The 27,005-nt window shown below is 45.8% G+C and overlaps 2 protein-coding genes across 9 annotated transcripts in view; one reads left to right on the forward strand and one right to left on the reverse strand.

Annotated features, from left to right (window-relative positions):
- Window positions 1-6,095, reverse strand: part of RNFT2 (ring finger protein, transmembrane 2) — a 66,724-nt gene extending 60,629 nt beyond the window's left edge. For both annotated transcript variants that reach the window (XM_026514959.4, XM_057306094.1), the window contains exons 1-3: window positions 5,997-6,095; window positions 4,204-4,377; window positions 3,635-3,693 (exon numbers count right to left, since the gene is read on the reverse strand). In XM_026514959.4, coding sequence (XP_026370744.1) covers window positions 3,635-3,693; window positions 4,204-4,227 — 83 coding nt within the window. In that variant the 5' untranslated portion in view covers window positions 4,228-4,377; window positions 5,997-6,095. The remainder of the gene's footprint in view (window positions 1-3,634; window positions 3,694-4,203; window positions 4,378-5,996) is intronic.
- Window positions 6,096-6,329: 234 nt separating this feature from the next.
- SPRING1 (SREBF pathway regulator in golgi 1) overlaps window positions 6,330-27,005 on the forward strand; it is a 28,738-nt gene continuing 8,062 nt past the window's right edge. Inside the window, exons 1-6 of one of the 7 annotated variants that reach the window (XM_044389886.3) lie at window positions 6,330-6,512; window positions 14,713-14,869; window positions 18,644-18,795; window positions 19,181-19,294; window positions 20,075-20,151; window positions 21,134-22,979. In XM_044389886.3, the coding sequence (XP_044245821.1) occupies window positions 6,399-6,512; window positions 14,713-14,869; window positions 18,644-18,795; window positions 19,181-19,294; window positions 20,075-20,151; window positions 21,134-21,170 (651 nt within the window). In that variant the 5' untranslated portion in view covers window positions 6,330-6,398 and the 3' untranslated portion in view covers window positions 21,171-22,979. Of the gene's footprint in view, window positions 6,577-14,712; window positions 14,870-18,643; window positions 18,796-19,180; window positions 19,295-20,074; window positions 20,152-21,133; window positions 22,980-27,005 lie in introns of those variants that run through there. The other 6 variants (XM_044389887.3, XM_026514954.4, XM_057305979.1 and 3 more) reach the window with 6 other exon arrangements.

The following is a 27,005-nucleotide window of genomic DNA, read 5'->3' on the forward strand; positions in this document are numbered from 1 at the left end:
CCAGGAAAGGCCTCAGGAACCCCATATTCCTCTGGGCCTGGAATCTTCAATGACTCCCAGTTTCCAAGAGGGCCCAGCCTTGGCCACAGCTGGTATTTGGAGGGCAGCAGATAATAATGTCAAGAAGACTCCCCAGAAGAGTCCACGTTCAAACCCCAGCTCTACGCTTACTAGGGAGGGGCCTTAGCAATCCTGCACTCACTTTTCTCACCTGTAGAAACACCATTCATACATAGAACTTCTATGGGATCCAATTTAGAACAGTCTTTGCGATGTACCCAGCACAGAATAGGGGCTCAATACATGGGAACGATGACCTCTAATCCCTCTGGAGAGACCTCCAGGGCCAACTGCCTTCTCTAGTTCTGAGCACGGCCTCCTGTACCCGCATCCGGCAAAGGATTCTGTGGCTCTTTGACAGCCATTGCGGGAGAAGCAGAGAGCCTAGAGTTACTCCTACAAGAATGGAGAGCCCCGAACGGGGTACACTTTGCCATGAGCACCATGCCCTGGAGGTCTGGAGGTCATCTCTCTTGGGCTTTTCAAATGGGAGCATGATGTGGGAACTCAGTCTGCAGAGCGGAGACAAGTGGAGCTGGTTTGCTAGGTGGGCAGGTGACAGGGGGAGGAGGAAAGAGTCTCCCCCCCCCCTCTTCCCCCAAGGCACCTCCCAGACCCCTATGGTACTTAAAATTTGCCACGGCCTTACTGAATGTGAGAGCTGAGTTCCAGTCATCCTCTGTGGACCCCACAACCCGGGGCACACAGTAGGTACTCAGTAAATGTGTGCTAGCTTTCACCAGGCACATCACACTAGACTCTATAATCTACTGTCCACTTGGGAGACCAGGATGCATTTTTAAAAAACGCATATTTGATTATTTCACTGTCCCACTAAAAGGGCTTACCTTTCTAAACACCCTCCTGCAGACTCAGATAAACACTATCCCTAGGGACGAATATCATTCCCATTTTATGGATAAAGATCAGAGAGACAAAACTGTCAGCCCTAGATGCTCTGGCCCCAAACTCCAATGTCATCATGTGCCTTGTTCTCACTACCCAAGGGCTTCCTACTGCAAGGCCTTTGCATAGACACTGGGATGTCGTCCCAGCCCCAACCCATCCCACCTGGTTCTCCTATGCTCATCCATCAGATTGTAGCTAAGATCTCTCTTGCTTGGTGGTGCCCTTCCTACCTCCCAGACAGTGACAGTGTCCTTGCTTCTTGTTTTCACTGTACCCTAACCCACTGCACGGGATTGATCCCAAGTGTCATTTCACTGCCTACCTCTGGCTCTCAACCCTGGCGGCACATTATAATCACTCAGGGGAGCTTCTGAAAAATACGGGTGCCTAAGACCCAGTGTTAACCAACTGAATCAAAATCTTTGGCGGTGGGCCTCGACATCTCTAGTTCGTGAGAGCCCTCTAGGTGATTCTAATGTTCAGTCAGCACCGAGAACAGCACTTTAGGGTGGGCCCTGCTCCAAGAGATTGAAGATCATGATTGTTTGTTCTTGCTGTCTCTTTCCTGCCCAGCACAATGCACCAGACACACACAGCATGGTCAATAAATACTATTTGAAAGAATGAATGAATGAACATACTAAAAGCTCTGAGAAGGCCTGCAACTAAAGAAAAAAACAATTTTGTTGAAACTTAGTGTTTCCCAACCTCATTTGACCATGGGATTCTTTTATTCTGTGGGAAATCTATTACCATCTTACAGGATACTTGTGAAACCCAGCAGGAGAAATGCTGGCCTAGAGAAATCTTGGGGTTGGCTTCTCTAGCTCCATAAACTTAACCTGAGAATCATAAACCTGGTGCAAGGAAGGAAGCCTAGAGATGGCTACCCACTCTCCCACCCCACTGCCTATCCCTGCTGGCTCCCCAAACCCAGGAGATGTATGGTCTTATTCCCTTGGGCTTGGGATAACAATAAAAATAATATTAACAACAATAACAACAGACACCATGGCTATGAACCTCAAGGGGCCATGAGCTTTTTCTGCACTTCAAGAAACTGAGCTCAGAAAGCAGGAGTCCTGGCAGGTGCCCACACTGACCCACATAGGGGCCAGCCTCTCTCTGCCATTGGGCCCTGGAAAGCCTTCCTGGCCCCCTGAGCTCACCAGCATGGAGTTTACTGGGCTCAGGGGGCCTCTAGAACAACCAGGGAAGACTCAACCCACCAAGGGGCTTTTTATAGCTGTCCTCCCTTCCCTGGGCCCCTCTTCGGTATCCAGCTGAGATTTCAGCTTAAATAGGAAAGAATATTCCTTGGAGGACCGAGGCTGTGTTTCCAACTTAACCATTTCAGGGCTAGAATGTGAGGCAGCCCAGGAGGAGAAGTGGATCCACCCAGATAGGACACGGTCATAATGTGGTGACACAAAATATGGACAATGGGTGGGCATGGGAGGGGGGGGCGATGGGCTGGGGCCTGAATCTCAGCCTGCTGCTTCCTGGCTGTGTGACTTCAAGTAACTTACTTTCTTTCTCTGAGCCTCAGTTTCCTCAACTGTAAAAAGAGTGGTAAAAATAGTCCTGGCCTCATCAGGCTAATGTGGTGGTGGCACAGGGTAAGCACGCCATACACGGCGGCCATTATTTTTCTGCTGCGGTCTCTGCCCCCAAAGACCTCACGGTTCACTCGAGAGCAGAGAGCAATTCTGTCTTCGGAGGCTAGAGAAGCTCCAAGAGGCATGCTTGTTATACACCACATGCTGTATTTGTGCCTTTTCATGCTCATTCGCTCATTCATCAACAGCCCTGAGTTTTATTATCTGGATTTTATTGGGGGGAGAAACTGAGGTCCAGGGGTGGGGTCACTCGCCAAAGGCACTGCAAGCCGGAAATGGCTAAGCTGGGGTTTTGGCTAAGGGTCATCTGACTTAAGGCCAGTGCTCTTCCTTGTAGAACAGGCAGGGCTGACGCAAAACTCAGTCTTGACTGGTAGATGCACTGTGACCTTGTCGTCAGCCTTGGGCTTGCAGGGGACCCAGAATGGGGTGTGAGAAGCTCACCTGCCTGCTCCACCTGCAGCACAGCTGGAATGTCACAACATGAGAACGCATCTCCATGCTGTGTACTCTCCTGGACTTCACTAGACAGTAATGCCAGCTCATGAGTGTATGCCCTGTGTTTTCTGAGATTTTTCTATTTGTCTGTTTGGCATCTACTAATAAAAGCTGTGGCCTGAGCTTACCCTTTGTTTCTTTCTGCCTCCTGACTGACAGTGGTGCTTCCCCGTGTGGCCCTTCCTGGTAAGGCGTGCCCCACTCTCTTGGGAAACGTAAGGACAAAACTCTTCTCTCAATGCCGTTAGCCTCTCTGTGTCCTCACTCACTCACCTCTGTAAGTTAAAATCTGTGGAAACGATCACTGATGCAATGAGTTGAGTGGATCGCCTGTCCCACAGGCTGTGGGAATTACCCGAAAGCAACAGCAAGCTGCTGTATTGAGAAGTATACGGCATCACTGGGCAAAGCAGTTTCCCACCGGATCTTCTTTGCTCATCTCACAGGTAACCCCGAAAGGCAGGTATTATTCACGGGATTTGGATTGCCCCGAACACCTGAAGCCCAGAGCCTCCAGACAGAACGAAACCCGGGGAGGGCCCACCTACCTTTCAGGTGGACCGTTATCCGTGTTACTGCTGTGGCGCCTCTGCATTTTCCTTAAGACCTGAAAGGCAACACATGGCATGAGCCAGAGTCTCTGAACATTCCCATCGCCGGTCGGATTGCCAAGGCAACTGTAAACAAGTATTACTACTCCTACCTCACATCCCCAGAGCTCTCTGACATTCTGCAAACCCTGCTTGCATCTGTTAGGTCATCCAACCCTTAATTCAACTTTCAATCCCAGGGAGGAAAGTGTTATCGCCCCGTTCTGCAGATGAGGATGTTGAGACCCAGAGGCGGAGGAAGAAGTCCCCCTATGAGAGGCAGCAGTGAAATGTGGAGCAAGGAGGTGCTGGAGGATGGGAGTATGAGACATGGCTTTGGCACTGATGCTGCTCCTAACGTGCTGTGTGACCTTGGACAAATCAGCAACCTCTCTGTGGCCTCAGATTCCCCATCTGTTAAATTGGGGGGCTGAGGGTGTGGTGTGGCCAAAACCCGAAGCTACCTTCCAGCCCTCACATTTTATACGGTGGTCATAAGGATGTGAATTCTCATGGAGACATGTCACCTGGTTCACCGTGAGGAGCCACATGGACTTCAGAACTCCATGTTGATGACGCCTGAGGCGGGCCTTCAGGGCTCTGATGGGGTTGTGACTGCTAGAGTCCAGAGAAAGCAGGCCTCTCCCTTCTCTTCCTCCAGAAGGATACACAGGTCACCAGAGCTTACCAGACTCCAAACCCTGGAGGGAACAGAACACTTAAGGGAACAGTCTGTGGGATGGCTTGAACTTGAGAATGTCTTAGGGCATCATGGGTAGCTCTAAGCGTATGGTTCTGTCTGCTCCCTTCCTCTGGTTAGCCTCTCACTGATCCCTCTTTAGGACTCCTGAGAATGTTATCCTAACGAATTTTGTCCTATTGTCAAACTACCAGTCCTGATTGGGAAACACAGAAAATATGTGAGGCCCTCTAATGGCTTCCCATTGCAACCAGAATAAAATCCAAACTCTGTTCGTGGCCTACAGGTTCTGCCTGATGCAGCCTCACCTGTTTCCAATCTCATTTCCCTCTACTCTTCCTTTAACCCCTCCCCACCAGCCACACTGGCCTTTTTGTTTCTCAAACAGGCCGGCTTGCTCCTGCCTCAGGGCCTTTGTACTTGCTGTTCTCTGTTCCTTCAATGCTTTTCCTTCTGTCCGGTTCCCTCAGGTCAAATGTCACCTCCTCCCAGAAGCCTTCTCATCTCATCCTCCCCACTCACCATACGTTGTCCTGTTTTATCTTCTTTAATAGAACTTATTTACTTACATGTTTGCTTATTTATGATCTGTCCCTATAAATGCCACAAAAGCAGGGATCCTGTGTCTGGCTCACCCAGGTACCTCAGCATCCAGAACTGCCTAGCACAGAGTTGCATCCAACAAATAAATATCTGAATATTTATCTTGGGGTCTCAGTTACTTTTTTGTATATCCTTTTCTCCCTCCCTGACCTTTCACCCTAGAAAAATAAAAGCCGTAGACTTTCCATGAGTAAGGTCTAGCCTTGAATTTTTTTTTTTTTTTTTTGTATCGGGACCAAGGATGGTATCTTTTAGTTGAGGACATCATACTTGGTTGTTGAATGATTTCCTAATCCTGACCACCTTTTTCAAGGGACAGCATTGGTGTTACTAGGACCACTGATTAGAGACAATTCACTGGTTAACTCTCTCCTCTCTTGGAAAATCAGCTAAGAAACGGGTCAATAGCACCATCTTCACATAGGAAGGAAAGCTCATTATGTAAATATTTTTCAAGAACATGCAATGTCACCTTAATGGCCCCTCCCAATGGTTCCCCATCACTTGCAAATCCATGGGGAAAATAAAATACAGCATCCCCAAAATACAAATCCCAAATTTGACACAGCCTCCTAAGTCACCTGCCCAAGAGTCTACTTTCAGATGCTCGCTTTCCAGGGGCTTCAGATTCACTCTTGGAAGCAGGCCATACATAATTACTCCAACATTGAATTCTGCAAAATTTTGCACGTGGGATGCATCAGAACGACTGAATGAAACGCCTCTTAACCCTCTGCTCCATTCATTGTACTACATCCCTGTGAAGAATTACCCTGAGACTTTTCAATGCCTGCTTTGTTTTAAGTTGCGCCCCCAGGCCGTTATAGGTCTGCACCGAAATGCACGCGAGAGCATCTCCTGCGTTCCATCCACTGGAAGCCGGCAGGTGCGCTTGGGGAACAAAGCCGCGAGCATCTCTCATTCCTGCAAGCAATGTTCAGCACAAAACGCCCTAGGACTGCAAGGACAGGAGACTACACGGACTGTCCCCGGAGGAAAAACGCGTTCTCTTTTTACCTGCCCAGACAATTCAGCAATCACAGCGGCATCCTTCGTGTCCTTCCAAGCCAATCACTCGCGAGGCCCGGGGAGCACGTGACTTCCGAGTGCTTCCGGCCTCTCCTCGGGTTCTCTCAGTCGGCTTTCGCCGGGCGCTAAGACCGCGGCGCGGCTACTCCTGACGTGCGCACGCGATTGCCCGCCCCCTTTTCCGGATTCAGCCAATAGGACGTCACCGCTTCTCAGGGACCAATGGGGAGGAGCCAAGCGAGCCCGGTGGGTGACGCGGGAGGCGCGGAGGCGGGGCGTGGAGCGGGGTCACGTGGGGCAGCGCGTGGTGGCTGCCGGGAGCGGGCTTGGCCGGAGGCCGCGGGGCCGGCCCCCGCCGCGAGGGATGGGGCTGCCGGCCGCCTAGGGGCCATGCCGCCCGGGCCCCGGGCTTTCCCCGCTCCGCGCCCCGGCCGCCGTGCTCCGCGTCCGCGCCGGCATGGTGAACCTGGCGGCCATGGTGTGGCGCCGGCTCCTCCGGAAGAGGTGGGTGCTCGCTCTGGTCTTCGGGCTCTCGCTCGTCTACTTCCTCAGCAGCACCTTCAAGCAGGTCAGTGGCTGCCCGCCGCCTTCCCGCCTTTGCTCTCCCGGCCGCCTAGCTTTCCCCCGGGGTGGGGGGAGCCGCCTGTGCAGCCGCGCTGCCAGTGTGTCTGAGGGACCGGTGCGCCGGGACCGAGGACGGGCGAAGGGACCTGCCCATTTTGTTGGTGCCGAGGCGAAAAGGCGCTGCTAGGCCAGGGGCACAGGTGGAACTGGAACCCAAGCCTGTAGCCCCCTGACTGTGGTTATTACCCTTACTGCCACCTGTGTGCCTTCTACCTGCCAGGTGCAGGACTTAGAGGGGGCGTGCATTTCTTGCTTCTTCCTCCCGGCAGTCCTGGGGGATGGGCGTCCCCAGATTATAGAGGGGGAAACTGAGATTCGGAGAGACGGAGGTGTTAAGTGGCCAAGCTGCGAGGCCAGCGCTGGCGTAGCTGGCCTGCGTTTCCTTTGGGGGCTCAGTGGTTCACCTGGGAGACTCAGCAGGACCCATGAGGTACCCTTTCTGTGCATAATTTGGTTGGATGGAATTTTCTCTCACCTCCCCAACCCCTTCGTTTTTCTTCTGTGTGAGAATTTCTGGGAAAAAAGGCAGAGTGGTTTGGTGGGAAATGTGACCAAAGCATTGGAAGTTTATGAGTCCGGTTTGAGCGATTGGGTTTTTAGAAAGGGTGAGCGTACCTCGGAGTGTATCGGGGGCAATACCGGTTTATGCTATTGCTTTGATGTCTGATTGTTCTGACACTCTCGAGGGCCAAGTTCGTAAATAAAACATATTAATGAATATAAAAGAAACTATGTGATTTCCCTAGTTTAATAGGATCGGTGCGGGGGCTGCATAAAGGGAAGATAGGGAACTCTACCCCAACTCTTGCCTTAAGCAGACAGAGAGGCTGAGTGTCGTGAGCCTCTTTTATCGACTGGGATGTGTTGGTGACATTCAAGAACTAAGTGCTTCTGGGACTTGTGTTTTCCGCAACCTCACAGACACCTTCTTTGGTCATGGGTTTTTCCTTCTCTGTCTGGCCGACCTCTGAGTGTAACAGTGAGCCAGGACTCAGGTCTCTGCATACTTCCCTACCTGATCCAGGTGATCTCTGGGACCAATGTTTAAATTCCAGCTTGTATGCTCTTGATATCCAAATTTGTAACTTTAGCCTAGACCTATCCAGAAAACCCCCATTTCTTCTATCCTGTTGGTTACTTGACATCTTTTTGAATGTGTCATAGGCTTCTCATTCTTGGCCAAAACAGAACTCTTGATTCTCCACCACCACCACTTCCTCTTCGGTCTTCCCAGGCTCACTAAGTGGCATTACTCTTCACCAGGTGGTCAACCCACAAATACTTCCTTCTTTCATTCCCCACATCCAAACCATTGCCTCCACAGTGTATCCTGATTTTGTTTCTTTCTCCTGATAGTTACTGGTGTCACACTAGGTCAAGCTACCTTGTCTAGACTGATGCAGTAGCCCACCAGCAGGTCTTTGCTTCCTTCCTTTTTTTTTTTTTTTTTAAGATTTATTTTATTTGAGAGAGAGAGAGAGAGGAGGAACAGAGGGAGAGAGAGAATCCGAAGCAGACTGCGTGCTGAGTGTGGAGCCCAATGTGGGGTTCTATCCCATGACACTGAGATCATGACCTGAGCCAATACCAGGAGTCCGATACACAACCGACTGAGCCAGCCAGGTGCCCCAGATTTCTGCTTCCTTTCTTGTCCAACAGTGTTCTCTACCCAGCAGTAATAGGGGTGATAATCTGGAAGAAAAAAAAATCATAGTTCTTCCCTAGGTATAATTCTTCTTTGGGGTTCTGTTGCACTCAGATAAAACTCTAGACTCCACTCCAGGATCACTGCATGGTGAGTCCTTTTCTCCCTTCAGGCCAGGCTGTTACTGCCTCAGGCCACACTGGGTCACACAGTCTTAATTAAGGTTCCTTGCCCATAGACCTGTTTTATTTTCTTTGTAGTAAGAAGCACTAACTGAACATTTTTCTTTTTTTTTTTTAAAGATTTTATTTATTTATTTGACAGAGAGAGAGAGACAGCCAGTGAGAGAGGGAACACAAGCAGGGGGAGTGGGAGAGGGAGAAGCAGGCTCCCAGCGGAGGAGCCTGATGTGGGGCTCGATCCCAGAACTCTGGGATCATGCCCTGAGCCGAAGGCAGACGCTTAACGACTGCACCACCCAGGCGCCCCGCTAACTGAACATTTCTTGTTCATAAACCTATCTGCCTTCCATCTCTCTCCCTTCTAGACAGTAATTTTCTTGAGAACAGGAACCTTGTCTGTGTTCGTAGAATCTCACCCCCTAGAATACTGCCAGGCACTTAATGGACACTCAAGTATGGTTTGAACAAACAAGTGAATCGGGAGTCTTTTTGATTGGGATGACTTTTCATTTCTTCTCCAACTACTTTTTTATGTTTTGACTCAGATGCGGTCTACTCTGACCTTCCCTACAACTGTCTTTTAAGTACTCTCATGCACCTTGTGTATTTATTTTAAAATTACAGTGTGTCTTTTTAAAAAACCTGTTATCTATGACCATGTTTGGGGAGGGATGATTGTGATTCGCCTAAAACTGTTGGCAGATTTCTCTGCGTCGGATCCCTCCCACAGCCTAATAAACACTAAGAAACATTTCAGCTGTAACCTCTCTATCCCTGCCCATCAGCTCCTGGCAACCACTGTCAACTTTCTGTGTCTGTGGATTTGCTGTTTTGGACATTTCATATAAAGGAATCCTACAACATGGACTCTTTCTTCTTTCAGTTCGAGGCCAGGATAAACCTGTTTTCAAGGTTTATCCGTGTTGTAGCATATATTAGTATTTAATTTTTATGTGTGGATAATATTCCATTGTTTCCATCCCCTGCATTTTGTTTTCCGTTCATCAGTTGGTGGGTGCTTGACTTGTTTTCATTTTCTGGGTATTATAAATAATGCTGCTATGAACATTGGTGTGCAAAATTTTATGTGGAAATATATTTTCATTTCTCTTGGGTATGGTCCTAAGAGTGGAATTGATGGGTCACAGGGTAACTCCATGTTTAACTTTTTGAGGAACAGCCAGACTTTTCCAAAGTGGCTGCACCATTTGCAATGAACTTTTAAGAAACTACACTTGTCAAGTTTTGATGTAGTACCAAAGAAGATTATCCATAATTATTTGAAAAAGCCATTAAAATATCCCTTCCATTTCCAACTACACATCTGTGTAAGGTAGATTTTCTTCACATGCTTCAACCCAAACAACACATTTTGCAACAGATTAATTGCAGAGATAGGAGAATCCAGCTGTCTTCCATTCAGCCAGACATTAAAAAGATTGCAGAAATGTAAAAGCATTCCTCACCAAATTTATTTTTTTGTTTTGAAGGACACTTTTTCACAGACAAAAAAACCCAAATCCTGTTAACATTTAATAGGTTCATTTTTATTTTTAGTTGAAAAGATAATTTATTTAAAGTAAGTATTTTAAGATTTTAAAAAAAAATTTCCGATATGATCCTCATAAACCCACATATGGAGATTCTCCATATAAGGAAGATAAAGGGTCTTTGGGACCCACAGCTCAGGGCCCATTCTGGCTGATGGTGTCCTCTGTGCATTTGAATTTGTCCTCCTTCCCTGCTCCCTGCTGCAGTTCTAGTCATCCACCACTCCCGAGCTGTTTGCCTCATTTCGCCTACCCTCAGTTTCTTCATCTGTGAGACGGGGATATGGTATGGAATATATGGGGCTGGGGTGTATGTGCTGGGATTGAAACGAGAAGAGGCCGTGGTAAGTTGTAAAGCTCAGTATGGTCCCGTTCTCTGCTTCTTCGAAACTCTGAAATCTTCGAGCAGACGCAGCTGCTGTTTGCCTGGAGACAAGCTGATTATCCTCTGTTGCTTTGAATTCCTCTTTTCTTTGGTTTTCATGTTAATTAATGCTTTGGGGGATAGTTTAAATTGTAGAGATGGGAGTGCAGGAGAAATTAATGACAATGGAGGGGGTGCCATTGGGGGAGAGGATTGGGTGCCAAGTGACTTGGGCACGTTTACTTAACAAATGTTTAGTGAACCCCAGCTGTGTGCTAGGTGTGGCCTGCTAGGTGGTGGAGCTACAAGGGGTGGGGGCAAAGCAGATAAGGTCTCACACTCTAAGAGCCCATATTCTGCCAGGGAATTAAGGGGGCAGAAATAGCAAGTGACCAAAATTATTTCAGATGATGATTTACCATAGGAAGGAAACAACACACGATGTGGTGACAGAGCAGCAAGGTGGGCCCTAACCCTATGGGGCGTTCGAGCTGAGACAGAAGAAATCCCAGTCTTGCAGTCAGAGGGTCCTTAGAGGTCTTCTCATATAAATAAGTGTCCTCATGTTCAAGTGGAGCAGTTGTTGAAAGTCTCAGGGCTCTTGGCATAACTCCTTAAAAATATATTAACATCTTTAGCTTTCTAGTAACTAAGTATGTAAATTGTAGTAGACTGAATGTACAAGTTAGATACTTCTGAAGTATAACAAATCATAAGAGAGTTGCTAATCTGTTTTTGTTTTGTTGTTACTGATCACCAAGGTATGTATATTTTTCAGAGTTTGTCAAGTACTGCCCAGGGTAGAGGAGAACAGTGACCCTTAATTTCACCGATGATGGGACATTTATCTCATTTGTCCCTAATGGTAACCCCTGGAAAATAGGGCAGTTATTGAAATACTTTTAAAATCAGGCTAGGTAACATATATTAGTAATAAAAGCATAAGTGTAGCTCCTTATATTTTATGAAGAAAGGTCTCATGTTTTTTTGTTTTGCTCCTTTTTGTTCCCACTCTTTTCTTTGTACCCCCGTGTGGACATCTGTTGTGGTTGATTGCACTGATTTCTGTGCACACTTCTTTATCGACTGCTCTGGGGGCACTTGGAGAATAGAGAGCCTAACTGCCTTTGTCTGTATATCCTTAATGCATTCTAAGGACTTGATACCTTTGTGGGGGGAAACACACACACACACACACACACACACACACACACACGTATGCATGTGTGTATATATACATGAAGGTCTAGAATTGAGACAACCTAATAGGGTAGGTCAGTTTGGAAAGGGTTTAAAACCATGGAAGGAATCCCCTCGGTACCCCTTCTCTACAGCGTTGGCGAGACTGGACCCTCAGAAAAGCGATTGTGTGCTAATTCGTTACATTTGCCACTATGTCTTACGCTATCTCTTGAACAGTCTTTTTTGATTGTACAACTCTTATTACCCAATCTTTTTGGCAGGGTCTTGGATATTCATGTTTGAAAACTTGAAAAAAGTTCAAGTGCCAGAAGAATTGCCTTCCTTTTGACCCGGAGCATAGTTATGTGGAGAAGGTCCTTCCGGGATGCAGTTGTCTGTGAACTCTTGTTTTCTTTTGGGAAGAATAACAGGATAGTCTGAGAGTAGTGTTAGGAGTACTTTTAACCTTGTGAGATCCAGTGTACTTTGACCAGCCGCTTACTAGTCTTTATGGCTATTAATTTAGGGCAGCATTTGAAGCTCAGTTTTGTTTGCACATAGCTTGATTATGCAGTTAACTGATACAGTCCCAGCAGAGCAGACGAGTATGAATTTACAGGTAGTTAAGCAGTGTGCACCTAAGTGATTTGTCCCATATTCCCTAGGCTTTTCTGCACTTAGCCCCTCTTCTTGCACCAACCAAGGAATACAGATGTTGTTTTTGTATAACCCATCCTGTTTCTGCCAGTGCCAGTTCTTGCCTATAAATGAAACAAAAGGGCAGAATAGAAATTAAAGTCACTAAGTGCAGCTGTTTTACACTTAGTAAATTAAAGAACACGCTCTGGTACCGGTGCAGTGGTGGTGAAATTGTAGACGCTGTTACGTAAATGCTGGTAGTACTACAAATGGCACATATAACTTCAGGGAAGTTATTTGGCACTATATAGCAGGGACTATTTCTGATAATTATTACCATGAGTCATTCAAAAGAATAAACAAATCTTCTGTTTTTATTGCAGTGCTATCTATGGTAACAAAAACTTGGGATAGGTCAAATGTTCTGTGGAGGGTGTGTTTACTGAATTACGGCACATCAACATGATAGATTATTATATAGCCTTGAAAATGTTGTTATCCAGATATGGTGGGTACTTGAATGGTATACCATCCAATTAGTGTCAAGAAGAGCTGAATGCAGGCATCCTAATTTGTAGTCTAAATGCTGGGGTCGAAGGTTAGAAGTTAATATATAAAAGTTGATAAAGCTTCATTTAAGCAGTGGGATTGCGGGCAATTTTTGTCTTTAATGTTGGTAATCATGCTTTTTTTAAATAAAATTTTTATTTTGGGAGAATTATAGATTTGAAGAAAAGTTTCAAGGATAGTACAGTGTTCACGTAGATTCCTCAGTGTCTTCTTGTTAATGATAATCATGTTTTTATTTTAAATTAAAAATGAAAATATTCCAAAGATGACAAAAAATGTTAGTAATCACCTCTATCCCTTCCATGTTAATAGTCTGTAGTATATCTTTCCATACTTTTATCTCGGTTCTTATAAACCTGTATGTGTATGTTACTATAACTGTTACCATAATGTGTGATATGATATGCATATTCTTTTGTAACTTGCTTTTTTCACTTAATATATTGTGGACATCCAGTGGTCCACACACAGTGGTCTGTGTATTAAAATCATTCAGGTGCTTTAACAATATTGATTCCCAGGTTTTTTACTCTACAGATTTTTACTCAGTCTAAAGCTGAGCTCAGAAATCAGAATTTGTTTTAAAGTGCTGCATAATTTAATGTGCAAGCCAGGTTTAAGAACTGCTTGAGATAAATACGTATCATTCACATCTGGAATTTTTCTAATAGCCATAGCTATACCTGTGTTGTTCAGTCATTTCTCTATTGGGTTTCTAGGTTTTTCCTACCATATAAACAGTGCTGTGGTAAACATCCTGGTGCATCCTTACACATTGGTACTTTCTATAGAGGAAGCTCAAAAATGTGTTTGCTGTGCCAAAGTATATGTGGATATGTTTATCTTATATATTAGTAGCTCTTCCCAGGTTGCTTTCTTAAAGAAATCTCAGTAACTATGAAGATCTGTTTCATTGTTTTAAGGTATATGTCCTTTGCCATCAAACTTTCAAGGTTAGTCCCTTTTGCTGGTGACACATGACAGGTCATTCTTAATGATAAAAGCCACAGAATTCTATTAAAAAGGCAGAATGTTTAAAGTATATGAAAAGCCTTTGGGAGGGAGTCTTGTATAATTGTTTTGTTTTCCAACAGCAGATTGAAGGATTCGGAAGACAGCTGTCTCATGCTTGGCTTGTTTTGTGGTACTGAGGCACCTTCCCCTTTAGTTCCTTTACATAGTATAGGAAAAGCAGCTTTTAAAGCTCAGCTGCAGCTTGGAGGCTAGGAGAAAAGGCGTAAGTGCTTGCCTCTAGAGCACCATGGCCCTTTGCATGTGTAGGTAAAGGGCCAGCTGGAAGAATGTCTTATGAAAAGAAAGGTATATGGTGTAAGAGTTACATAATCACTGTCTTTTCATAGGAGAAATTTGCAAGTTGACATGCTTCTTCTTGCCCCTGAAACCAACCTCCCAATTCAGTAGTCCCCTAAGTTTACCACTGAAGTACTAGTAACAGCAAATGAAAGTGACCTTGTGCTACAGATGGGTCCAGGTATTGTCTGAAATGACAATTGTGAAATTCCTTTTAAGTTTCCTCTTCTATTTTAAAGGCGTATATTCAAATTTTACATCCTATTCAGCAGTGTGTTTGTTTTATTATAAAAAAATATTTTAAATGATTTACCATCAGAAAGAAAAAGTTTAAAACTTTTTCCCTCCCAAGTTTTGCAAGGAATTAACACTTTCGTATGCATTTACAACAGGCATGTTATCCAGAGGCCGTTAATGTAAGTATGCCAGTGTTGAAGCATAGCCTTAATTTATTACTTTTCCTACAGGTTTATTTTGTGTTTTATATTATGGCTTTGGCTCAGATTTGGCTCATATGGCCAATTCCTCTTGTGCAGGCTTTCTTATATTGTTTCTGTTCCGTTGTGTAGTTTCTGTGAGAAGTTGGTGGGAATGCAAGAAACGATACTTTAACCTTCCCTTGGCGGTCTCTTTGTAGGAGGAAAGGACAGTGAGAGATCGGAATCTCCTCCAGGTTCAAGACCACGACCAGCCCATTCCATGGAAAGTGCAGTTTCACCTGGGGAACAGCAGTAGGCCTGGCAACCAGTGCCGGAACTCCATTCAAGGGAAGCACCTCATCACGGATGAGCTAGGTAGGGCTGACTCCCCTCTTCTCTGCAGCCAGCGAAGGGCTACGGTGTGAGTCCTTTGCTGGAGTTTTATCCAGTGCCATTTCCAGCATTTCTCACATCTCTGTCTTTCATCCCTTATTTGTCACTCAAGGTTCCCCTCACTGTCAGAGACGTTTGGTCTGATAATTCTGTCTCCGAAGCTCCTTGTGCCTGTAACGCATGGTTTTAGCATTTGATTATGCCCCAGCCCTTAGGCTGCTTCCTACCCATCTCTTCCTGGCCCCAGGATGTTCAGATTTTGCCCATGTTGTCTTCTCTTGTCTTCTTGTCTTAGTGGTGAATTCTGTAGGGTAGCCAGTGTTCCTCCTTGGTGGCCTGCATAATGTCCACACTGTTCTGGCACTTAAGAAATGTGCTTATTGGCTGACTGACTAGGTGATCTCACATGAATGATAAACACATTCATATTTCTTCTTATTTATTTACTTATGTTTTAAAAGATTTTATTTATTTATTTGAGAGAGAGCACAAGCAGAGGGAGGGAGAGAGTGAGAAGCAGACTCCCCACTGAGCAGAGAGCCGGTTGTGGGGCTCACTCCCAGGACCCTGGGATCGTGACCCAAGCCGAAGGGAGATGCTTAACTGACTGAGCCACCCAGGCTCCTGAAGGATAAACACATTCAAAATGTGTTACTCTTACAGTGAAAACAGCAGCTTGTCTGTCTGGGAGCTTTCTCCCAGAGTTTTATTGCTTCCTTTTAGTCTGTAAGAACTAAAAAGAACGATTTCTGTGCTGTTGAGATGGTTGGATTAGCTGATTGAAGTCTAACTACTTGAAGGCTGGTCCTGTCTTCCTGAAGAGGGTCTCCCACTAATGCACGGTTGAGCTCTTAACTATATCCTAGGCACTGGGCTAAAACCTCTTCTTGAGTATCTCGTCTGATTTGTGCAATAGTCCTACAGCGTAGGTGTTGCTCTTGTCACTTTATAGGTGAAGGCAGGCACCAAGAGGCTAAGGAACTTGCCTATAAGGCAAAGACTCTTTTATAAACCATGATCAAGATACCATTATCACAACAAGAGAGTAACACTTTACCTTAATGCCAACTATCCAGTTTTCAGAGTTTCTCTGGTAGTTTTGCAGATTGTTTTTGCTTTTTGCAATTGGTGGTTTGCAAAGAATCTGATTGGTTTGTTGGCAGGAGTAAATTTTGCTCTGTTTCAAAGAGTCTTAGCACAAATGGATTGTGAGCGTGGCAGTGCTGGAATGGACATAGGGCAGCCCTGAATTAGAATATTCAGCTATACATGGTGACTGAACAGAATGCAGACACACTGTCTTTAAAATGAAACAAGAGTGCATTTGCTGTTCTTCTAAAAAAAAAGTTTGCATTCCCAGCAAAAAAAACCACAACAAAACAAAAAACCCAGAAACAAACAAAAAACAACTTTTCCAAAAAGATCTCAAAAGCATCAGACCAGATGAGATTACTTGGAATTGAGGGAAGGGATCAGAGGAAAAACACCCACCTAAGGTAGAAGAACTGGAAAATTTTTGCACAAAAATGTGGTTACAAGCCAGCAGCAACGCCAGTACCAAACTCTCTGTCTTTAAGATCGTGTTGAAAAAGCAAATAATATTGAAATAGCCTCTTGTTTTGTTTTGTTTTGTTTTTAAACAAAGTTTGGCAAAGGAAATTTACTTCCATAAGATGACACAGCGGGTCAGTGGGCAGATCTGGGTCTGGGACTGAATTTGGGAGTTCAATCCTTTTTTTTCTTAGAGAAAAAAGTTGTGTTTCTGTGACACTCAGTGAGAAAACATGAAATCTTATGCCTTGATTTTAATAGTTAATATCAGGTTACGAGTGATAGTCATTTTCTTTTGTTGTAGCTAACACAAGAATAATTTTCCTCTGATGAATTCAAGTGAGACAAAGACTCTCCGACGTCTTAAGTAAAAAGTTCTAAGAGTTGATTAATAGAAATCACAGAGCCATAAGTTGTATTGTACCTCCGTGACCATGAGAAGAAACAATTTCATAAAGAAAACTTGCAGGAATTTATGCTTTTTAGCAAGCAGATGCTACTGCAAATATTGCTGGGGTAACAGTTATTAAATAAGACAACCAATTAGAATGATAAACTTTTCCAAGGTTAGAAGTTAATTTCCCAGTCAATCTCGACACACTCTGAGGTTGTGATCTTACTGGACTCCTTGTTGGATATGACATTGCATGAGTAGATTTAGAGTGCAGAAGGAGAAATTCTCTTTCACCAGAATTCAGAAGGCCCTGTGGTTTCAAGGCTAAATACTGGCAGTGGCACTGGGGTGCGAAGGTGGGGGGTGTGTGAAAGGCGGGCGGTGTGGCTGACACCTACAATTCAGAAGAGAGAAAGGGACAGAAAGATAATTTCAACAAGTGGAGTTTAGTATATATTTTATGTCTTCCTGACAGGTGAAAAGATTGTAGTGTAGTTATCATATTCAGCTGAATCTTGAGAAACATGCTGGCTTCTTTGGATTTTTGTGGTGTATTTCTAATCCCTGTGAAGAAAATGAGTAGGAATAGTTAAAAAGAATCCCAGAAACATATAACATTTGAGTCGCCATTTCTTAATTTAGAAGACAGAATATAGTTAAAACAACAGAAAGTACCCAGGTCTTAGGTAACTCGGGTCTGGTTCTTTCCAGGCCCCGGTTTTCCATGTGTTAAGTGAGGGCCCTCTGAGTCTCTTCCATTGTTATTTTACTGGTGCCTCCTGCTTTTGCCTAGACTTTGTTTTCCAGAGTAGTTTCTGAAAACAACCTTATACTTCACCAAGTCTCAGTCTCTGAGGATTAAGAAGCAGGGGCATTTGGAATGGAATGATGCTGGCAGCAGCTGCTCTGCACCTGTGGACCCGGGTAGAGACCTGTGGGCCTGTGCATGCACCTGGGAGTTTCCCAAGAGCCATGTGGCGTCCCTCATGCACGTATTCTCACATTTTTCTGTCCCACTCCCAGAAGGTTGTAGAGAAATGTCTGTTTAGCAGCTCTGAACAATAAATTAGTTTTTATAAGGAGAGTCTTTGCTTCAAGTTGAGTATGGGTTGGAGGCAGTGTGTTTACAGATGACGGGATTTATTAGTGGAGGGAATTAGGATTTTTCTCCCTTGAGTGTTAGAGAGCTTGCATTCCTGGATCTAGAGGTAGTTGAATCCTGGCCTGTATACATACAAACAGCTTCAATCAGTTTATGAAGGTTCAGTGTGACTATTTTTTCAAAAATCCTCCAAGTTAATAAATGCAAGCATTTAAAAGATATTTGTAAAGATTGGGGGGTTGATTGGTTGGTTTTTAAATCTAGATGGATCTTACTTTCAGGAATGAATGCCTTTGTTTTTTCTGTTTTCTTTCTTTCTTTCTTTCTTTCTTTCTTTCTTTCTTTGAGAACAATGCCATTTTTCTTCAGTCACAGATGAAAAAGTAGCTTGCATTGGTTAGGCATGACTTGACATGGTGATTAAATCAAACGTGACGGCAGACCAGAAGGTGATTTTAGGTAGATAAGAACGTGTAGCCTGCTCACCACACAGGAGCCCGTGTTGCCTGTCCACGACGGCCTGCAGAGCGCAAGCCCTGATCGCGTTGTGTCGCATGCCTGGCCCTCTGGTGCTTGGTGTGCTCCACACGCCACGTCCTGGCTCTGTGTGTTCTTCACATGCAGCACTTTCATTGCTGCTTCGTGGTCACCCTGGTAGAGAGGTGGGAGGACCGTCGGCTTTCTACTCAGGTGAGTCTCTGACTTCCAGGATACATTTGTGAAAGGAAGGATTTGCTGGTGAACGGCTGCTGTAACGTCAACGTCCCTGGCACAAAGCAGTACCGCTGTGACGGCTGCTTGCCCCACGGCTGCTGCGGCGCCTACGAGTACTGCGTGTCCTGCTGCCTGCAGCCCAGCAAGGTACGGACGGTTGCCGCCGTCTCCATGCCCTTTCTCTATGCCCTTACTGGATGGTGAGCATCGGAGTCTCCACGCGAAAGTCTCTGGAAGGTAGGGCTGGGAAGGGAACTGTGCAGATGGCAGAAATTGCTGCTGTGAAGTAGTGCCCACGAGGAAGGGAGTGGTACCTGCTGACTTGGGTGGCTCGTTTGGCAGGAGGGGCCCCCGTGTCCCTCACCAACGCTCTAACAGGATATCAGGCTCGTGCTCATTTGAGCTTGCTCTCTCCCTCCCTGTACCCCCCTCTTCCACATCAGCAGTCTCTTAGTTTAGGAGAAAATATCCAAGGTTACCTTGTGCTGCTGAGTCTGGAATTTATTACAGGTACTAACTTTTGTTTCCATAGCAACTTCTCCTGGAGCGCTTCCTCAACCGGGCAGCCGTGGCATTCCAGAACCTCTTCATGGCCGTCGAAGATCACTTTGAATTGTGTCTGGCGAAATGCAGGACCTCATCCCAGGTCAGAAGCTGTGATGCCGCTAGCTGGAGGATGGGTGGGTGGGAGTCAGCGTCGAGAAGAAAACTCGAAAATAGGCAGTGGGGGCCTCTCTGAGGGGTAATAGCGGAGAAGAGATTTAGGTGAAGCTGTGTCGAGCTTTGTGTGGTGGAATGATGGTCTTCAGAATGTCAGCGTGAGATTCGTACACGCTAGGGAAGTAAAATATTTATATGAAATCAAGGCCTTATCATCTTGGTCTCGCCTATTTGATTGGCATGTCTGCACTTCAAGTGGAAGCTTACGGTTATTTCTGAGTCTGGGTGGAGTCCTAATAGTCCAGTTCCTGAGAGCGGTTCTCTCCCCTCAGTCTCTGGCTGAAATGTGACTAAGGCTTTCCAGCAACCACTTGTGTGGAGGAAGTGGTCATTTGTTCTGAAACAGAGTTGTGGTTAATTTAGGATTCAAAGGGATGGGGCAGGTGGGCATTTAAAAATACAAGAATAGATCTGTGGGTGGTCAAGCTCTCAGTCCTCACTAGCACAATGTCCGTAAATGCTCTGTTCTTCGGGTGCTCAGCGCTGCTTCCGGCCCCGCAGGTGTCTGCATGACTCTGCCTCTGCACCCTTGGCTCTCCGCTTCTGTGGTCGGGCGGTTGTCGGGCTCTCGATGTGAGACTGCCGGCCGTGTGTGGTGCACGAGCACGCTTCCTCTGGCTATTCGTGGTGTCTGCAAGACTGTACTGGCTTGTCTGAGATAGCAGACTTGTTTGTCATTCTCTGTGACTCTTGTACCCTTTGCCAGGCTTCCGTAGACCGCCTTTTGATTTTATGCTGCTTCTTGCGTCTCCAGTCTGCTCTGAGAGCATTCAGGATCACTGGGTAGGTATTTCAGGGATTATAATGAGCATTTGAAAACATGAAATTCCTGATGGTCTTGTTTTCCTGGAAGAGCTTTCCACTTGAATGGGCTTTAAAGGAAATGTGGAGGAAGGCTGAACACATGACTCATTTTGATTCAGATTCTCTCTCATTCTGAGAAATGCTAGAAAAGGCGGAATATTTTCTTTCCTTAACTGATAAAACCCAGATACTGTTTCCAATCTTGAGGGAAGATTCTAACCTTTCTGACTTGATCTTTTTATTGTAAAGAGAAAGTTCCCAGTTGCCAGTTTGTCTTGATTGCGGTATCCCAAAAAAAGAGATTTGCTACATGTCTATAAATTGAATTAATACTTAGGATTTAGATGTTAAGCATTGGCCTTGGTCTAATTAATGAACTCCAGACGAGCTAAAAACTCAAGTTGCCTGTATGAAAACAAATTGCTGAAAAATAACCGTCGGGGACTATCTGTGTGAAATCCCACTTTCCACTTATTTAGCCAAATTGTGGGATTTGGCTCATGTGCCAGACCTTGAGGTGCATAAAACTTCAGGAAAGCGCCTGGACGTGGCATCTCCTTCGTCTCTGCGGGGTTCAGTACCAGGAGCTGAATTTCCTTGGAGCACAGAAGTCAGGAGCAAAACACCCGCTGGATCTTAATCTAACTTAACATCATCTGAGAAAAAATAGTTGTCTTGAGTTACCCAGGTCGTAGCTAGGTTGTTTTAAAAAACAAAAAACTCAGCGTTGACATAGAAACAGGCATGCAGTGATGTCCTGTCCATTTGCATTCTGTGTTGAGCATGAGCCTCTGTTTCAGAGCAGTGCCTGGACTCTTCGGTGGCATTTGGAGATGGCTTCGTGCAGGCTTCTGCAGGGAGTGCCTGCCCACGGTCCCGCTCTGGCCTCCACTGTCCTGCAAGGGAGGTGTGTGAGACTCTGCTCTCTCTCACGCGCTCTTATCTTCCCTTTTGCCAACAGAGCGTGCAGCACGAGAACACCTATAGGGACCCCATAGCCAAGTACTGCTATGGAGAGAGTCCTCCTGAGCTCTTCCCCGCGTGACGGGCACAGAAGGCAGACCAGGCACCACCAGAGAGCTTGTGGCCTGAAGCCACCCTCCAGCGTTCTCTAGTCCACTTGGAAGAAGAGAGGCATCGTGCGGGAGCCTCGGTTTTGACCACTTCTTTTGTTGTACTCTCTGGCTTCGCTCTCCGCTGGGCTTTACCCCATGGAACTGTTCTGTAAAGCAGCTTGGAAATAACCAGCGGTTCACGTTCAAGAACAAAGTGCAGGCGAGCTTGCAGAGGTGTTGGCGCTCTGAGGCACCTCTCCCGTGGCAGACTCATCGAACCCTCCCCTGTAAAGTTATTTATTGGATTTCTTTGGCATAGTGGGAAAATGATAATGTTTTATATAGGAAGATGCCTTGCCTTGATAGTTGAATGTATTCAAGGAAATTGTTGTTGTTCTCGTTTTCTTGTGTTCTTGAGTTTTATGAGTTAAGTCATCCCTTTACCCAGATAAAATGTTCCGCCTCTTTGAACGTGCGTGTTCTCTCAAGGTAGTTATTTGGGTTTTGTTTTAACAGCACCTTCAGGAGTGGGCCCTGGACACTGTATCCTGACATCTAAAATTGTCAACAACTCAGAGCTACTCTTCCCTGTACTGGCTTCCCTGCAGGGGGCACCAGGCGCCCTCAGCTTTTCTCGTAGTGGTATTTGAATACGCTTACATACCTGTGTGTGAGCACTGTTTGAACCAGAAATTCCAACTCACTGTTCTGGAGGATTTTGTTCTCATTTCCTATGCCACTGTTGACATGATTGCAGTCTGCTCAGCCGTGGTATGCTGGAAGCCTCAGGAACATCGCCGGCAGCCTCCTCTCCTCCTGTTGTGGAAAACTGGTGTTAAGGGGATTCCTAAGTGGCGATAACATCTAGCAACTGGCTGTAAGCAGTCATCCTTCATCGCTTTCAGCTTCGGGACATGTAACAGGTTCAGACCTTCACTTTCCTTATGATTTGTAAAGAAGAAGAAAACCCAAGTTTCTGTCAAGGTGCCGTAACAGAGTTACTCGTGCCCTCAGTGAGGCGAGTCCATGAAGGCTGGACGTGCTGGTTGCTGGTCCACGTGCTCAAGTGCCCCCTGGGTTTCTAGTATGACACTGAATCTCGCGTTCTCAAGGTTGAGAATATTTGGTCTTCCCATCAAGACATCCTGCCCCTCACATAGTATGGCTCTTTGCTCTTAGGAGACATGGGCCCACAGCTCTTTCCTGGAGCGACCCCCTCACTAACCCCCAGGATTGGGCAAGGTCTTTTTCATTTTTTGATTGTTCAAGCTGTTGACCTTGGAGCAGGGCAGGTGTTTTACAATCCACTTTGACGTTTTTTTCAGTAGGGCTTTTTCTTTGGACCACGTTTGCCTTCCAGTATGTTTCGGCAGTATGTAGCAGTAATTCCCTTAACTTTCTCCTATTAGTTCTTCTACTTCTCCTCCCAAGGTGGTTTGTCCCCCTAAATAAGCTTTCTCTGAGGGCTAACTGTCTGGCAATTGTTTTTTAATGTTTTCTCCCAAAAACCTATTTATTTTGCATTGGACTTTTTGGATTCTACGTGCATTCACGGTGCTAAATCAAACTTTGTATGTGAAAGAAATGTGCATGTCTGGATGTTTTATCATCTCATTCCTTTTGGTGGTAACTCAGTCTGGTGTATGTCTGTCTCATGGGTTGTCACTGTATCAGCCTCTCCTTGGATCTCATTTGAATTTTGAACAATGTAACAGAGATTTAATGTGAAAATGACTTTATATCAAAGACTAACCCCTGCCTCTTTACTTCGTACTCGAATTATTGATGAGCACGTTCTGCATTTTCAGTGTTCTCATAGTGTCTACAACCAGTTGATAGACTTAAGCTCACTTGATTCCCACCTTATAGATGAGGACGTAGTGAGAGGTAAAGTGACTTCCCGGAGTCCCCACTGAGATTTAACAACAGAACCAGAGCGAGAACTGTCTCTGGCTTCAGGTCTACTGTCCTTCCCACCGCCTCTCACCAGCCCTGCTGCTGGCTTGTCCATAATCATCCCCTTGGGAGCATATAGATTTCAGTTGTCCGGGCCAAAAGAGAGGAGAGAAGTATCAGTAGCCAAATTGGGTCGATAATTCAAAGTTCATTTTCATTTGGCCCTGGAATATGTGTTTGTGTTTTTTTTTGTTTCTGTTTTTGTTTTTTTTATTTAAGTCAATTCAGAGGCGTGTTCACTGTTTTGGAAACTCACACTGCTGCAGACTACATAATAAAGCCACTGAAGGACCTGGACCATCACTCAGTCTCCCCAGCCTTCCAACTCAGAACCCAGCCTTCTGCCCGCTCTACACTGTCTGGGTTGTTTCTGGTTTCCTCAACTAAGGGTTTCTAGAATTAGGGACCTCGTCTGAGTTTTGCTTGCCCAGAGTGTAGCAAAGTACGTGATGGGGACATGCTGGGATTTTACGGAAAGATCAAAGGAGGAATGGGAAAAAAATGTTAACCAAATAACTGAGTGTTTGGGGCTAAAGGTAAGAGGGTAATTCAAAGGATTTCCCCCAATTCTGAATCTTAATCACCTTGCTCGTTGCTGGAGTGATAAAGATCTGTCCTAACAGAGAAAGAAACCGCAGAGTACATAGGAGGTGCTGGGAGGTACTGAGGTGGGCAGGTACACAGGAGGGATGACCCGCCTCCGCTGGGTCTGGGACTTGGGGTAGCCCTTGGCCCAGTGATGCGGGGCTGACATGGAAAGGCAAGCTTGGCAGCTCTTGGAAAGTGGGGGATAGGATTTTAGAGCAGGGTTTTCAGCTGTCCGCATGCTCCTGAAAGCCGACTCAGGGCCTCTGGGAAGTGCCTCGGTTGGTGTGCCCACAGAGGAGCTATGGGGACAAGTAGCGCAGTCTGCAAGATTCCAAGCAAAGCTTTCCCATCATTGAGATTTGCAGATAAATTGTAAACGTGCAGAGATGTTGCTTATTTGGTCTTGGTTGTTCCCTTTCAGGCAGCAGAGAATTCTGTCTTGTGGTGAGTAACTACTTTCGAACAGTGTGGCTTTGGGCAGTCTTCTCTTCTGAGTCCCAGGCCCTTCATCTGTAAAGTGGGATCACGTGGGTTGTGAGGTGTCCACAGGAGTGAAGCCCTGTGCTCAGCACAAAGTCCGGTGTCTGTAGCCCAGGGGGGAGCAGTGTCAGGTAGTGAGTGACAACACGGGGGTCAGTGGGCCCCTCAGGTGGAAGGGTGGCAATTACAGAACTCAGTATTGGTTTTATGACTGTTTTTTAAAGAACTCATGGTAAAGATGAAAAATTTCGATAATTCAGGAATACCTAAAGATGAAAGTAATAATAACTTAAAATTCCACAACCCAGAGATCAGCCCCCGTATTTTTTCCCTTCATTCATGACTTTCCAGGCAGAAAGGAGAGCTCTTTTTCCTCTTGAAAACAATCCCGTAATGGACATTCTCCTATGTTACGTATTGGCCTATAATAATTTTAGTGACCACATGGTGTCAATTTCATGGATTACAATAATGGTATTAATCCCCTGCTGAGGACACTTGGCTTATTACTTTTTTTTTCTTTTCTACTAGAAACAATGCATTGATGATACACTTTTACATGCATGGTTGTATATTTATCTGATAACTATTGTCACCAATTTTTGCTCTTATCTGAAGAGTGTGGGAGTGTCTTTTTTGCCATGCCCCTGAAAACCCACACATCATCATTTGTTAACTTTGCTGATAGATCTCAGTGTTTTAATTTGTATTTATTTAATTGCTGCTGGGGTGAACTCTTCCATGTTCTGATTGGGCATTTATCATCTAAATACGCTGAACTGTATGTCTGTGACCTTGGCTTCCTATCTCTCTTTTTCTTAGCATTTTTAAATGAAGGAAGCCTTGTGTTACACCAAAGCAAGTAGCTTATATGTGAACGAACTAATTTTTCCAGTTGACCTAGGGCATGAAAAGGGGGCAGTTTTGTCCCCAGGGGACCCTTGGCAATGTCTGGAGACATTTTTGTTAGAACTGGGGGAGGGTGGTGCATCTAGCGGGCCGAGGCCAGGGACACTGCTAAACACCCTTCAGGGCAGAGGGCGGCCCTCACGGCAGGAGGACCCGGCTCCAGATGTCAGCAGGGCCTAGGTGGAGGCCTGAGCCTCGGGTCACATTTCCCCCTTAGGATGAAAAGAGGAGCTACCAGGAGCTGTGAGCTGACTTTATTATTTCCCTGCCCTTGCTTTCAGCCGCACCGGAGTGCTGCTGATTCAATTACCCTGGAATCCCCGGGGACCTGCTACTTCCTCGCAGGTCTCTCCCAGCCCAGTGCTGCCTCCAGGAATGGCATTATTACTCTGCCATGCTGTCCTCAGCACACTAACGTGATCCCAGAACAGACGCCCTCCCGGCTGCAGAATGATCTGGAAGTTTACAAACAGCCCCCTCCTCACCAGGACAGATTTGCTCTCCTGGCTCCCCCCCACCCCCAACAGCTTTTTGCATGGAGCAACTCCGGGAGAGAGGGAGATGGGAAATGCTGCTATCAAAAGGTGCCACACAAGTATATAGTAAAATTTTTTTTAAAAAAGGAGAGAAGCCAGTGGGTTATGAGAGTTCTTTCCTACACAAGTGCTTTCCTGACTGCGGCTTGTCTCCCTGCACTGCCTTCCAGGCCCTTCTGTGTGGATCTGTCTTGCAGAGGTTGTCATCAGGCTGTGCGTACAGTTTCGAGTGCTGCTCTCCCTGCTCTTGCTCAGTCACACATCTGCCAGGCTCCTCGTGCAGTCTGCTTTCACAGACACGAAGAGGAACCAGTGCGGTGGCAGTGCCCTGGGAGTGGGGACAACTGCCCCAGTGGGACCTCGTCAGTTATCTTGTATGTAAGCTTGGTTTGTGTCTGATGATAGAGCTGAGCTGCTGAGCGTTCTAAAAACGAGAGGACAGCCTCTAATATTAAAGAAACAAAACGACTGGCTGGTTAGAGCCAAAGACAAAGCAGGGAATTAAATATTTGAACAGGGGTCCAGTTCTCTTGTTTTTCAGAACTGCATGTTCTGTGGACCCACAGGGACCAGAAAGTACAACTGCTAGAAATGCGTTTTTTATAAGTGGGCACTTTCAAAGTTGTTGATAGGATAAATAGTCCCTTAGTCTTTGGACTTTTTAAATTTAAATTCGATTAGCCACCATATAGTTGGCTGTAGTTGGCTGATCATTAATTTCAGATGTATTGAAGAATTCATCAGTTGTGTATAACACGCAGTGCTCATTTCACCCAGTTACTCCATCCCCCCACCCACCTCCAGACTTCCTTAATTTGTTCACTTTTTATGCAAGGTAGAGTAGGCCAGCTCTGGCCAGCTTGCATCCAGGTTGTTACAAAATCAGAAGTGGTGTTGGCTAAATGAGAAAAGGTCATGTTGATTGAGTAAAATTCTAGATTTCAGATGATGTTGGTCACACGTCCCTATTACTAAGGGTGTGTGTGTGTGTGTGAGCATAATGACAGTGATATGAGGTAGGTGAGGAGCCTCCTAATTTAATTTACAAGAGCACAGGCGTGTGTGACCTCGAGTAAAGTCACCTCTTCTGGCTTTGGTCTTCTCGTTTGTCAAAGGAGGGTGCTTGCTAAGGTCTCCCGCAGATTTGGGAATTCTGATTTCTGTGACCTGCCAGAGATGCGGCTATGTGTTAAAGCGAGGCCAGAGCTTGTGCCTCCCAGCAGCTTGGTCCTGGGCTTTGATCCTTGCAGGCTGAGCGGATACCAGCCATCTGAAGCCCATTTTCTTCAAACCAGGGCTTCCCCTTTTG

Source organism: Ursus arctos, unplaced genomic scaffold (assembly GCF_023065955.2).
Source record: "Ursus arctos isolate Adak ecotype North America unplaced genomic scaffold, UrsArc2.0 scaffold_34, whole genome shotgun sequence".
NCBI lineage: Eukaryota > Metazoa > Chordata > Mammalia > Carnivora > Ursidae > Ursus > Ursus arctos.